The 12,663-nt window shown below is 43.9% G+C and overlaps 1 protein-coding gene across 3 annotated transcripts; it reads right to left on the reverse strand.

The window, feature by feature from the left end:
* Positions 1-1,333: 1,333 nt before the first annotated feature.
* Positions 1,334-11,292, reverse strand: SUPT7L (SPT7 like, STAGA complex subunit gamma). 3 transcript variants are annotated; one of them, XM_044918643.1, is made up of 5 exons: positions 11,279-11,292; positions 9,827-10,231; positions 5,387-5,711; positions 3,665-3,902; positions 1,334-1,995 (listed from the first exon to the last, which is right to left on the reverse strand). In XM_044918643.1, the coding sequence occupies exons 1-5, from the start codon at positions 11,290-11,292 to the stop codon at positions 1,733-1,735; spliced, it is 1,245 nt and encodes a 414-aa protein (XP_044774578.1). In that variant the 3' UTR covers positions 1,334-1,732. The 3 variants fall into 3 exon arrangements, with proteins under 3 accessions (XP_044774578.1, XP_044774579.1, XP_021553120.1); XM_044918644.1 differs by lacking the exon at positions 9,827-10,231; XM_021697445.1 differs by lacking the exon at positions 11,279-11,292 and having other exon boundaries at positions 9,827-10,419.
* Positions 11,293-12,663: the final 1,371 nt, after the last annotated feature.

Genomic DNA, 12,663 nt, shown 5'->3' on the forward strand with positions numbered 1-12,663 from the left:
CTTAACCACCTAAGCCACCCAGGCACCCCTGCTTACACCTTTATTCTCAGTGCCTGGGACATTTAAGTCATTCAATAATGTATTAATTAAAGTTGTGCCTTGATTTTGGTCTCTTAAAAGAATGCTGTAAATTTCAAAAGACTGTATTCTGCACCCAAAAACCAAACTTCAGTGTTTAACATGCTGGCATCCACTACCAAGGCATAAAACACACATTTGCTAATTACTCCTATAATTCCAGTGCTAATCATTCACTTGATAAATACTGACTGCAACTATCAGATGCCAAGCAGGGCAGATACTGTGATGGGTAATGATGTAAAGTTGAGGACATGATGTGAAGGAGAAAGAGGTGTACTGTTAGCCTTTTAGAGGCTGCCCAGCCAGCATGAGCACAGTGCAGATGCTGAATTCTGGTACAGGAATGGACTGCTGTCCTCTGATGGCCGAGTAGATGCAACGAATACAATCAGCACAAGTCTGTCCTTGGGCAGGTCCTCTTTGCTCATTTCCAATGGAGAAAATGAAGGAAACAACTGAAAAAAGGTGCAGGTGAAATATCTTTAAAAATCTGAATGGAGGGGCACCTGGGTGGCCCAGTTGGTTGGGCATCTGCCTTCTGCTCAGGTCATGATCCCAGGGTCCTGGGATTGAGCCCCACGTTGGGCTCCTTGCTCAGGGGGGAGCCTGCTTCTCCCTCCGCCTGCCATTCCTGCTTGTGCTCTCTCCCTCTCTTTCTCTGACAAAATCTTTTTTTTTTTTTTAAAGATTTTATTTATTTATTTGACAGAGAGAGACACAGCGAGAGAGGGAACACAAGCAGGGGGAGGGGGAGAGGGAGAAGCAGGCTCCCCGCAGAGCAGGGAGCCCGATGTGGGACTTGATCCCAGGACCCTGGGATCATGACCTGAGCCGAAGGCAGTCGCTTAACCGACTGAGCCACCCAGGCGCCCTCTCTCTGACAAAATCTTAAAAAATCTGAATGGAAATAAGAAAATGACAAAAAGGATGAGGGTAGATGGAGTAAGTCTAACAAAGAAGAGGGGCGTGCCTGCCTGCTCAGTTGGTAGAGTACGTGACTCTTGGGGTCGTGAGTTTGAGGGGTAGAGTTTACTTAATAAAAAAGAAGGAAGAAGAAACGATGTGGACAAGATTAGGAGGGCTGTCTGAAGGAGCACCACAGACCCCTGGTTTTGTGAGACATCGTAAGCAGCAAAAAATTTAAAAAAGACTACTGATGGATAAGGGGATTCACTATTTCCTGTTAGGTTTTAGTACCACGTTCCCAAAGATTTGACCCCATAGTGAAGCAAGTTCAATGAAAAAACTGGCATGTAATATCAGCATATATTTACTGGTGAGTCTTTTCAAGCACAGCTTTGAGGTTTGATAAGAATCTCAATCTGTATAACATCCCTGCGATATGAGCCAAGCCGTATGATTCTTCTCAGTTGTGCAAAGGTAAAAACATCAGTCAGGGACAGTGCTTTGGTCTCCCGATTACCATCCCAGTATCATGAACTGTCTGTGAAAGGTGGCTTGGTTGTGGAAAAGTACAAAAACTAGCTGTAAAAGTAAAATGCAAACTTGTTTGGTTAAATCCAGCTCCAATGAAATCAGGAAAATCCACTTGTTTACTGAGTCAAATCACCTTTTATGGAAACAAATTTGAATACACCAAGGTTTTATGGTGGGTTTTGTAGGTCTGGAGAGAAAGTCTCCCCTTTTCCTTTTATATTTTCCTCATCCTCTTCTTGCAGCGCTGGTTGAAAACAGGGGAGGATCCCATGAGGCTATCCGTGGAGTGGGAACCATAGCTGCTGTCTGAGTCATCAGGGCTCTGGGGGATCCCAGCTTCACTCATCCCGGACATGGGCTCCTCGAAGACATCGCTGCCCAGCACGCCATGCCCAGAGACGTTGCCTTCTTCGCTCTCCTGAGGCTCCATTTTCACATGGGCCAGATTCCAAAGAGGGGAAGCATTTACCTCCGTGCCTAGCAATGGAAGAGAATACAATTAGTGGTAAGCTAAGGCTGGAACACAGCAGAACAAATATTTTACCCGGGGCAGATTCCTAGCCTTTGAGCTCAGACTTACACTTTGACTCTACTTGGCTGGAGAATATGGTGGTTATTCTCTGTTCCAAAAACTACCAACTCTGAATATTTTCCATTCCACTTCCTCCCCCCTCCTTTACCCCACCTCACCCACCTGCCATTTCTCTTAAACCAGGGAAGTAGAACTACGTAGGTGGGAAGATTCGCTGTCTCATGGCCCAAAGGCAGGCATAACCACAGGCTCTTGTTCAGGGGTTAAGTTTCTTCTTTCCTTCCTTCCTTCTATAAGGCTGTCCTGTTTTCTTGCCTTTTGTTTGGGTCCATGGTCCTCTCTCACGTTAATGAAGTTCATGATCACTACAAAACACTGGCAGCAGTTCCCAGACTGCTGAAAACAGACCTGGCTCCTAAATCTGCAACAATTTCTCTTTGGCCCTCCTGTCTCTGTTCTGGCAGTGCTATTCTGTGGTTATTACTTCTTCCATGGTGAAAGGCTCTCTGCTCAACACTTTAAAAAATGTGGCCTAATTCTGTTTAGGATTTGTTACTTGTATCATTTGTGCATTGATGAAATGACAATTTATATTGGAGTAGAACTGAATATCTAGACTAATTTGCAGTCTAACTGACTTTTTTTTTTTAAAGATTTTATTTATTTGACAGAGAGAGACACAGCGAGAGAGGGAACACAAGCAGGGGGAGTGGGAGAGGGAGAAGCAGGCTTCCCGCCGAGCAGGGAGCCCGATGCGGGGCTCGATCCCAGGACCCTGGGATCATGACCTGAGCCGAAGGCAGACGCTTAACTACTGAGCCACCCAGGCGCCCCTGCAGTCTAACTGACTTAAGGATCGAGTCAGCCTGGTTCCTAAGGTGATCACAGAGTCTGGAAGAAGAGGCCAGCTGCCTCTGAGTAGATAGCCCCCCCCCTTTTTTTTTTTTTTAAAGATTTTTATTTATTTATTTGACAGAGAGAGAGATAGCGAGAGCAGGAACATGAGCAGGGGGAGTGGGAGAGGGAGAAGCAGGCTTCCCGCTGAGCAGGGAGCCCAATGCGGGGCTCGATCCCAGGACCCTGGGATCATGACCTGAGCCGAAGGCAGACGCTTAACGACTGAGCCACCCAGGCGCCCCTAGATAGCCCTTTTTCAGTCCCTTTCAGCTCCAATCTGTTGGGGGCACTCTAGCAAGGAAGCCCAACTATTCAAACAGCCTTGAGCAATTGGCCTTCCTCCATCTATCTGGAAGTTGTCTTACAAGCATCAGGAAAGACAAATACAGCATACTAAGGGACGAGGGGGACATCTGCCCATCCAGCTCGGTCAGCTACATTGGCTCCAGTACTCAACAGCAGAGTTGAGTGCACCTACATCCTAACTAGGAATTATTTTAAAAGAATGTCTGTAAAGTTGTGCTAGTCCTCCCTCCACTAATTTCAGAGAAGAATGTTGATAGATCTAGATCAGTGAGGCTATATGTTTTTAGACTTTCCATTCTCTTGCCCACCCCCACTTTTTTCTCTCATCTCCAGAGTTTGATTCCAAAATGCAAAAAGTGCTGAATCAGATTGGCAGATCTCCCAGAATCAGAGTCAGTTGATTTCTCTTACTTGAAGCCTGTGGCGAAGCCTCAACCTCCAGGTTAGATGGGAAGCGCTCGCTCTGAGCCCCGAGGACCCCCATGGGCAGTGACTGGTCTCCAGAAGCAAGGTCAGCCTCCAGTTCCTCACTGACAGGGAAGGTGATGTCGCTCACAGGTTCTTCCTTGATCTTTACAGGTTTAGTGTCCTCTGTGGCCTTCTCAGGATTGACAATCCTTTCATACTCCTCAGAGAGTTGCTTACTAATCTGTTGGCAAGCAAGAGTCAGTTTTTCAAAGGAATGTTAAAAGCAAGGTGGATGGTCAGCTTGTGGTATCCCATGGAAAAGCCAACATAATATGAATATGCCTAAAGCAACCACTGCCAATGGAAAGATTTGTTTTTTTTTTTACTTAAGCATCGTAGACACATGGAAGGATTCGTTTAAGGTGTTGAGTTTGCATTTGTCAATGACAGAAACACGTAAAGAAAAGTCATCTTGTATAAAAGTGTCTGTGTATCATTAATTAAAAGTTACATAAAGGTAAAAGAGACTTTGTTAAAGATAAATCAGAATGGGGACAAAAGATTACATTTTTTGGGGCGCCTGGGTGGCTCAGTCGTTAAGCGTCTGCCTTCAGCTCAGGTCATGATCCCAGGGTCCTGGGATCGAGCCCCGCATCGGGCTCCCTGCTCGGCGGGAAGCCTGCTTTCCCTCTCCTGCTCCCCCTGCTTGTGTTCCCTTTCATGCTGTGTCTCTCTCTGTCAAATAAATAAATAAAATCTTAAAAAAAAAAAAAAGCAGTCAAAACTTGCTTAAAAAAAAAAAGATTACATTTTTTGGCTGTAAAGACTAACAGTTGACATAGGTACCTTACATGGATAATGAAGGGTGTAGGAAATCTGGATCACTTAGCAAAGACTTTTTTGTGGGGTGTTAAAAATTCCTTATCATATTTAGATTTGGGGAAACCAAAACAATGAACAAATGACTTGCTTAAGGTCACAAGGGTTAAAGAGATTAGATATTTCTGGCTGTAACCAAAAATGGTATCTCTACCGCTTACTCCACCCCTGGGCAGTATCACCTCATTCTGTTTGGTTTTGCTTTTTTTTTTTAAAGATTTTATTTATTTATTTGACAGAGAGAGAGACAGTGAGAGAGGAGCACAGGCAGGGGGAGTGGAGGGGGGAGAGGCAGGCTTCCGCCGAGCGGGGAGCCCGATGCGGGGCTCGATCCCAGGACCCTGGGATCATGACCTGAGCCGAAGGCAGACGCTTAACGGCTGAGCCACCCAGGCGCCCCTGGTTTTGCTTTTCATGGCACTTGACGCCATCCAGAATTGTTTTGATCATTATTTATTTGTTTTGTTTCCCTCGCAAGAATGCAAGCCCCAGGATCTTGTCTTATTAACCGCTGTCTCCCACAGTGCCTGACTCACAGTAGGCACTCAATAAGTACTTGTTGAAAAAAGCATGCTAACCACATTCTCTCTGACTCCATATTCCTATCTATAATTTCTTCCAGCAGAAGTGTTATCAATAAATGCAGCCACTCATTGACTAAAGGAGGCCCTAGGGTCTGGCCAGGTCAGTGATGAAGCCAGTGGAACACAGCCAGGGCCATGAGGAGAGCAGATCAAGTCCACTCTCTTCCAAGACCCCATGCTCTGTTCTCTAGGGCAAGTGTGGGATCCAGCTGAACACCCCTGGATTACACATCTTTACCCGATTCTCCCAGGGTGACCTCACCTGTAGCATGTAACTGTGATAGTCCTTGATGCGGTGCTGCCAGAACTTCTGGAGGGAGAGCACGCTGCCAATGCCCACCTCGTGGAATACTTGCTCCATAACGTCAGGGAAAGGAGTCTGCCCGAGCCGGGCTTCTCGATCCACAGTGAAGCGCAGCAACTTGGTGAATTTAAGGCAATACTCATGTGCGACATCAGTGAGGGTCTCCAGGACACTTTCGTTAGCACACTCAAAGCCCGCGTGGGCCAGGATTGTGGCCACTGCCTGGTAGAGGAGCTGCCGGCAGGAGTGCCAGCTGAGTTCAGTCACAGGTTCCCCCCTCCCGCTGAAAGGGGAGACATGGCAGGGTTATTAGTGCTCTTGTGAAGGGGTGACCTCTCCTGTCTCCCTAGGAGTTTTACAATTTCAGTCAAACCACTGGCTCAGCTTTCTAGGGGAATTCTCTGCAGTTACAGAGCCCTGTTTCATCTTGCTGCTGCCAGGGCATGTCTCAACAACCCACAGTCACCTCTGAGCTCCTCCAATTACATGAAGACTTCATAGGCAATACATATCTACAATAAACAATATAAAAGTATCAGGTGAATAGGAAGTTTTCTTTTACCAACTGCTCAATTTTGATCACTTTTAGGATACAATAAAATGTAACAGGATAGCTCAGGTACAGCTCAAGAGTGCTCTAATTATTTCACCACAACATAGTTTCCTCATATGCTGGATGATATTTGGAGTTTAGAAATTCGAAGTCCCAATCAGATTCTTATACAACTACAACAGACCATTTGTAAAACTGGGAAAGCAACTTGATTTTAAGAAAGCAATTTAAAATATTTATTTTTTAAGATTTTATTTATTTATTTGACAGAGAGAGCACAAGGAGGCAGAGCGGCAGGCAGAGGGAGAGGGAGAAGCAGGCTCCCCACTGAGCAGAGAGCCCGATACGGGGCTTGATCCCAGAACCTGGGATCATGACCTGAGCCGAAGGCAGACGCTTAACCGACTGAGCCACCCGAGCCACCCAGGCGCCCCAAAATATATACAGTTTACAAATCATTTTTATCCTATCCTATGCAAAGAAATGGGTAGTAAGTCCATACTATGATTCCCATCTGGCAGGTTTGAGAAACTGAGGTTTAGAGGCACTGACCTGCCAGAAGCTGTTTCGGTATTATCAGAAGGTGGAGCTTCTGACTTCAGATCGCATGTTCTTCGTAATATACCATTTTGCCCCTAATCACTGCTGTAGAAATCTTAATCTAAGAAAAAATTTCAAAAAGCTGTCTGATCTCCTAAAAATAACTTTTAACAAACTTCTAATTATGAAAATTCCTATTTTCTGCCTCCCTCTGATGAGGACGTAAATGAATTAAATTAGAAGTTGATGCAAAACTATAAAATGCTAAATAACAGCATCAATTTAACATGATGGACAATATTATTTTGTTAAAACTAAATTGCCTTCAAAATGTAAATATGATCGGAGGGGTAGACGAACCATGAGAGACGATGGACTCTGAAAAACAAACTGAGGGTTCTAGAGGGGAGGAGGGTGGGAGGATGGGTTAGCCTGGTGGTGGGTATTGAGGAGGGCACATTCTGCATGGAGCACTGGGTGTTATGCACAAACAATGAATCATGGAACACTTCATCTAAAACTAATGATGTAATGTATGGGGATTAACATAAGAATAAAAAAAATGTAAATATGGTACTATCAGTATGGAACAAGTTTTTTGAAGCTGGCCCTATCTGTACGAACATGTGCCAGGCATGCAATGATACAGTTATCCCTGCCTTTTTCACTATTCCAAGGACTTCAGAACCTTCAATTATACAGTGCACCAGGACATCATCTGGCCTTCATTTGGCCCAACTGCAACCCTTACATATTAAGTCCATTTCTGTTCTTTTCTCATTAATTTGGGACAGTTCAAATAGTAGTAACTATTATCATCAATAGCAGATGCAGTAAGTGTTATACAATATTACTTATGAATTTTTTTTTTTTTTTTTTGCCAAACATATTTAACCTGAATCTAAACTTGAGGAAATAATCAGCAAATCCAGTGAGTGGGACATTCTACATTCCAAATGACCTGAACTCTTAAAAAAGATTAATTATCATGTTTTTTAAAAAAGGAGGAAGGAGAGTTTTGGTTTAAAATACACTAAACAGAGGCACCTGCGTGGCTCAGTTGGTTGAGCTTCCGACTCTTGGTTTCGGCTCAGGTCATGATCTCAGGATTGTTGGACTGACCCAAGTCAGGCTCCTCGCTCAGAGGGGAGTCTGCTCTGGGATTCTCTCTCTCCCACTCCCCTCTGCCCTTCCCCCTGCTTGCACACACGCTTTCTCGCTCTCTCAAATAAATTAATTAAAAAAAAAAGACACTAAACAACCAAATGCAATCCATGAATCTTTGTTAGATTCTGCATTAGGGAAAAATATATCTACAAAAGATATTTTGCAGACAACTGGAGAAATCCGAATATGGGGACTTATTAAGTGATATTATTTAATTAGTGTTCATTGTCTTTGGTGTGATAATGGTATTGGGATTATGTAGGGAATGTTTAAGAATTAAGGGGTGAAATACTGGGATATGTGCAACTTTAAAATATTTGGCAAAAAAAAGTGTACGTGTATCTGTTTATGTTTGTTATGCATATATTTACGTGTGTTTATGTGTGTATACACGCTTATACATATGTAAGAGAAAATAAATGTGGCAAACTGTTAACAATTGGTGAATCCTGGTAAAGAGTATTTGGGCATTTCTTGTACTGTTATTTAAATTTTTCTTTGGTCTGACAAATTGCAAAATGAAAAGAAAAAGTAATTATTTGGCACCAAATGCAAACTTACATACCGAAGCCCAATAGAGGCATTAGGTTATAAGGCAGTCATTCAGAAGATATGGAGCAGGGCTTCTCAAACTTAAATAGACATATGAATCTTCTGGAGATCTTGTTAAAATAAAGATTTTGATTCAGCAGGCTGGGTAGAGCCTGCGACTCTGAATTCCTAATAAGTTCCCGGGTGATGTTGATGCTGCTAGTCTCAGATCAGATTTTGAGCAGCAAGGATCAAGAACATTTTTATATTATTTCTTAAGTGATGTTAACAAAATGAAAATATAGTTGGACCCTTGAACTATGTGGGGTTAGGGGTACTGACCCCCTGTGCAGTTGAAAATCCACAAACAGCTTTGACTTCCCCAAACTTAATGACTAATAGTCTACTTTTTAAAAAAATTTTATTTTATTTTAGGGGTGCCTGGGTGGCTCAGGAGGTTGAGCGTCTGCCTTTGGTTCAGGTCATGATCCCAGAGTCCTGGGATCAAGCCCCTTGTCAGGCTCCCTGCTCAGTGGGGAGTCTACTTCTCCCTCTGACCGTCCTCTCTCTTATGCTCTCTCTCTTTCACTCTCTCTCAAATAAAATCTTTTTTTAAAAAAGTTTATTTTATTTTTTTAGTAATCTCTATACCCAAAATGGAGCTTGAACTCAGGACCCCGAGATCAAGAGTCACATGCTCTTCTGACTGAGCCAGCCAGGTACCCCAATGACTAATAGCCTACTATTGACTGGAAGCCTTAGTGATAACATACACAGTCGATTAACACTTATTTTGTATGTTATATGTATTATATACTATATTCTTATAAAGTAAGCTAGAGGAAAGATGTTAAAATCATAAGGAAAATACATTTACAGTACTGTACTGTAAAAACATCAACATGGGGGCGCCTGTGTGGCTCAGTCGTTAGGCGTCTGCCTTCGGCTCAGGTCATGATCCCAGGGTCCTGGGATCCAGCCCCGCATCGGGCTTCCTGCTTAGCCAGGAGCCTGCTTCTCCCTCTCCCACTTCCCCTGCTTGTGTTCCTTCTCTCGCTGTCTCTCTCCGTCAAATAAATAAATGAAATCTTAAAAAAAAACCAAAAACCAAAAAACAAAAACATCAACATGTAAGTGGACCCACACAGTTTAAACTCATGTTGTTCAAGGGTCAACTGTACACAATTAAAAAATTCTTATATAGAACTTATGGATTCCTAATAATATGAGAATAAGTCCATGAATCTCAATTTGAGGACACTGAGCTAAACCCATAAAATACATTTCAAATTAAACAGAAAGACTACGCTCTGAGGAATGAGGCCATGGCTTATTTTACATACTGGTGTAGTACCTTGCTCCCAGGAAAGTGTTTGGCACGTAATAGGCACTCAGTAAATATTTGCTACATCAAAAATAAAAGATACACACTCTGGATTTGGAAGATCAGAATTCAAGTCTTAGACTTCCTACTAATTACCTGAGCAACTCTGGCCATGTCAATTACCCTTATCCTCAGTTTCCTCATGGAAATATTATTACATTCTTAACAGTGCTGTTGTGAAGGTTTTTTGAGAAAAGTAAGATATAGCAAAGCCTTGTCTTACCGATAAAAGTCACTCTCTGGGTCACTGTGCCGGATCTGGAATGGTGCATTGGGATTCTTACAATCTAAAGGCAGGAGGTCATCAGGAAGAGGAGGTGACCCCGGGCAAGAGGGAAGAGGTTCACTGTCTTCAGTCTTTACACCTTCTGTCTGTTGCTGACTCTGGGCCTGAGCGGTGGCAATGAGATTGCGCAGACGTCGGTTGTGCTGGATCAGCTGGATAGTATGGATGGTGAGGCTGCATGGCTCTGAGGGGATGTCCAACATTGTGGGGGGCTTGGGCTTGTTGGCTGAGGGTTGGTGCAGGGGTGGGTCATGGACTTCTACGAGACGGAACTCCCGTGGGAGCAAATCAAAGGAACTTCTGTTGGTCTGGCTTGATGAGATTGGTATCTCTCCCCAGTATCTCAACATTTTGGAATAAGAAAGGAAGAACTTTCAAGTTAAAAATAGTAGTAAGCTAAAAGCAGTGTTTTTAAATCTCTAGGTTAAAGGCTTCTCTAGTGAAAAATATGAAGTCTAGCCAGTTATTTACATAAAAAGTAGGCTGTTCAAGACCACTCAGAAAATGTCAGTGTCATCAACACTGTAGGACCGAAGACATTCTCCCTGAAGAAATTAAGAGAAATACAACTGTTAGATGCCAGTCATCCCCAGTCACATACAGTGACAGTTCCTACTGGACTGAACCACAGGTGGAATTTGGATCATTAGTAGACTAATAGCTGCAATAGTATCGGGAGCATTAGTGTCCATGTTTTCCATCTCACCCCACTAACTCATTACTAGAACTATCATCATGCTCAATCCTGAACAATTTGCAAGGCAAGATACTTAAATGAGACCTGGAATATTTCTCAGAGTATCTTGACACATCTGTCCTGAATCAGTAGGAGAAAGGGGAATAGAGTTAAAGATAGGAAGAGGTGGTTCTTATTGTGTGTGTGTCAAACACAGGCAACCTTTTCCCTGGTCCTGATGGAAAAATTTCTTTCTTTCTTTCTTTATATTTATTTGACAGAGAGAGACACAGCGAGAGAGGGAACACAAGCAGGGGGAGTGGGAGAGGCAGAAGCAGGCTTCCTGCTGAGCAGGGAGCCCGATGTGGGGCTCGATCCCAGGATGCTGGGATCATGACCTGAGCCGAAGGCAGATGCTTAATGACTAAGCCGCCCAGGCACCCATGATGGAAAAATTTATTGACCAGTAATCTAACTGGTCTTATGCATTCAATTTCTGACACATACAGGGAAGAATCTGAGTGATTTCTGCTGCTTCCTAATTTGTATCCCTTACCTCCAGTGTCTCCTTGTATCTAGTCTATTCTCCAGTGCTGTTAGACTTAATCTTTTAAAAACTCAGATCTAATGGCTTCTCGTTGCCTATTGGAAAAAGTCAGCCAGAATTCTTGGGCCTATCATTCATCAAAATCTGCAATCTGGCTTCAACCCACCTTTCCAGGTTCATTGCCCATATGTCTCTTCAAATGCCAGGCATTACAGAAGGGGACAAAGACCACTGCAAGATCCCTGACCTGAGGTAAGGGAGAGAAATATAAACCACATTTCAGTATGAAAGCATGCAGTAAGGACTGTTCTAGAGACACAGACATGGTGCAGTGGAAGCACAAAGAGGGAGCTTCCTGGAGGAAATCACCACCCTAGTTCTAACAATATCATACTACACAGTTTCTTGAGAATGTCATGTATTTCCAGTTGATCCTTTAAGTTGTGATCTCTGCCAGAAATGCCCTGCTGCCCACCACATCCCTGGTAGACTTGTATTCACTCTGAAGAATAGTTTAAGTCACCAGTCTCCATCACCTCCCCAGTAAATCTTCATTATATTCTCATAACACTTCCCATGTCTCCACCACAGCGTTTATACCTGGATTTAAACTAGGACTTATCTCAATCGAGTTTATTCTCCCAATCAACCCCCCACAACCATGATCTATGTACCGTGTCTGGCACACAGTGTATCTGGCATTTATTGAGTGCTTACTATGTGCCAGGCTTTGCCTTTATTGTTTAATTCAATTTCCCCAACTACCCCATTTTTTAGATGGGGAAGCTGAGGCCCACTGTCTTGCCCAATGTCACAAATGAGGGAGGGAGAAAATCAAGACAGGCTCCAGAGTCTGTACTCTTAACCACTACACTATGCAGTCTCAATAATTGGTTTCCGAAAAAAACAAAAGGAACAAAGAAACGGATCAACGAAGGGACAAAAAAAAAAAAAAAAAAAAAAAAAAAAAAAAACCACCCTATTCCTTAATTTCACCGAAAAGAGCAAGAAGAATAAGCAGCAAGTTCAAAGAATGCCCAGGCACCGCGGGGTCTCCTCGGTCACGGTCAGCAGGCGCAGGGTCCTGGAGTCACCTGATGCCGGCGGCGGCCGGGAGACGAGGAGGTCTGGACCTGGAAGGAAGCGTTACTGTTCACTGCCCCGTCTTAGGAGCTGGGCTGCACGACTGTGTGACTCCGAAAGGCCTGAGGCGAGGGTCGCGCCAGGCCCAGAAGGCTGGCTTGTTGATTAGGGGTCCTAGGCTGCCGGAAGCGCTTCTTCTCAATCGGGCTATGCCACAGGAAGTTATTACAATTCGGTTGCAACCTCTAAAGATGTCCCCGTTCTCACAGCACCTTGGGCACCTTTCTCTGTTTTCCCGTCCCGTGATATTCACCTCTTCGTAACGTTGTGGGTGGTGAAGCAGCAATTCCGCTATCGCTGCCCAGAAAAGCCGCTGGGAGGAAAGAGAGGAGGGGGGGTGGGGGGGAACTTAGAGACCGAAGGGGATGGTTTCCCAGGAACAGATTTCGAGACTGCATCTGACTGAGG

The sequence above is a fragment of the Neomonachus schauinslandi genome, chromosome 10 (genome assembly GCF_002201575.2).
Source record: "Neomonachus schauinslandi chromosome 10, ASM220157v2, whole genome shotgun sequence".
NCBI classification, from domain to species: Eukaryota; Metazoa; Chordata; class Mammalia; order Carnivora; family Phocidae; genus Neomonachus; species Neomonachus schauinslandi.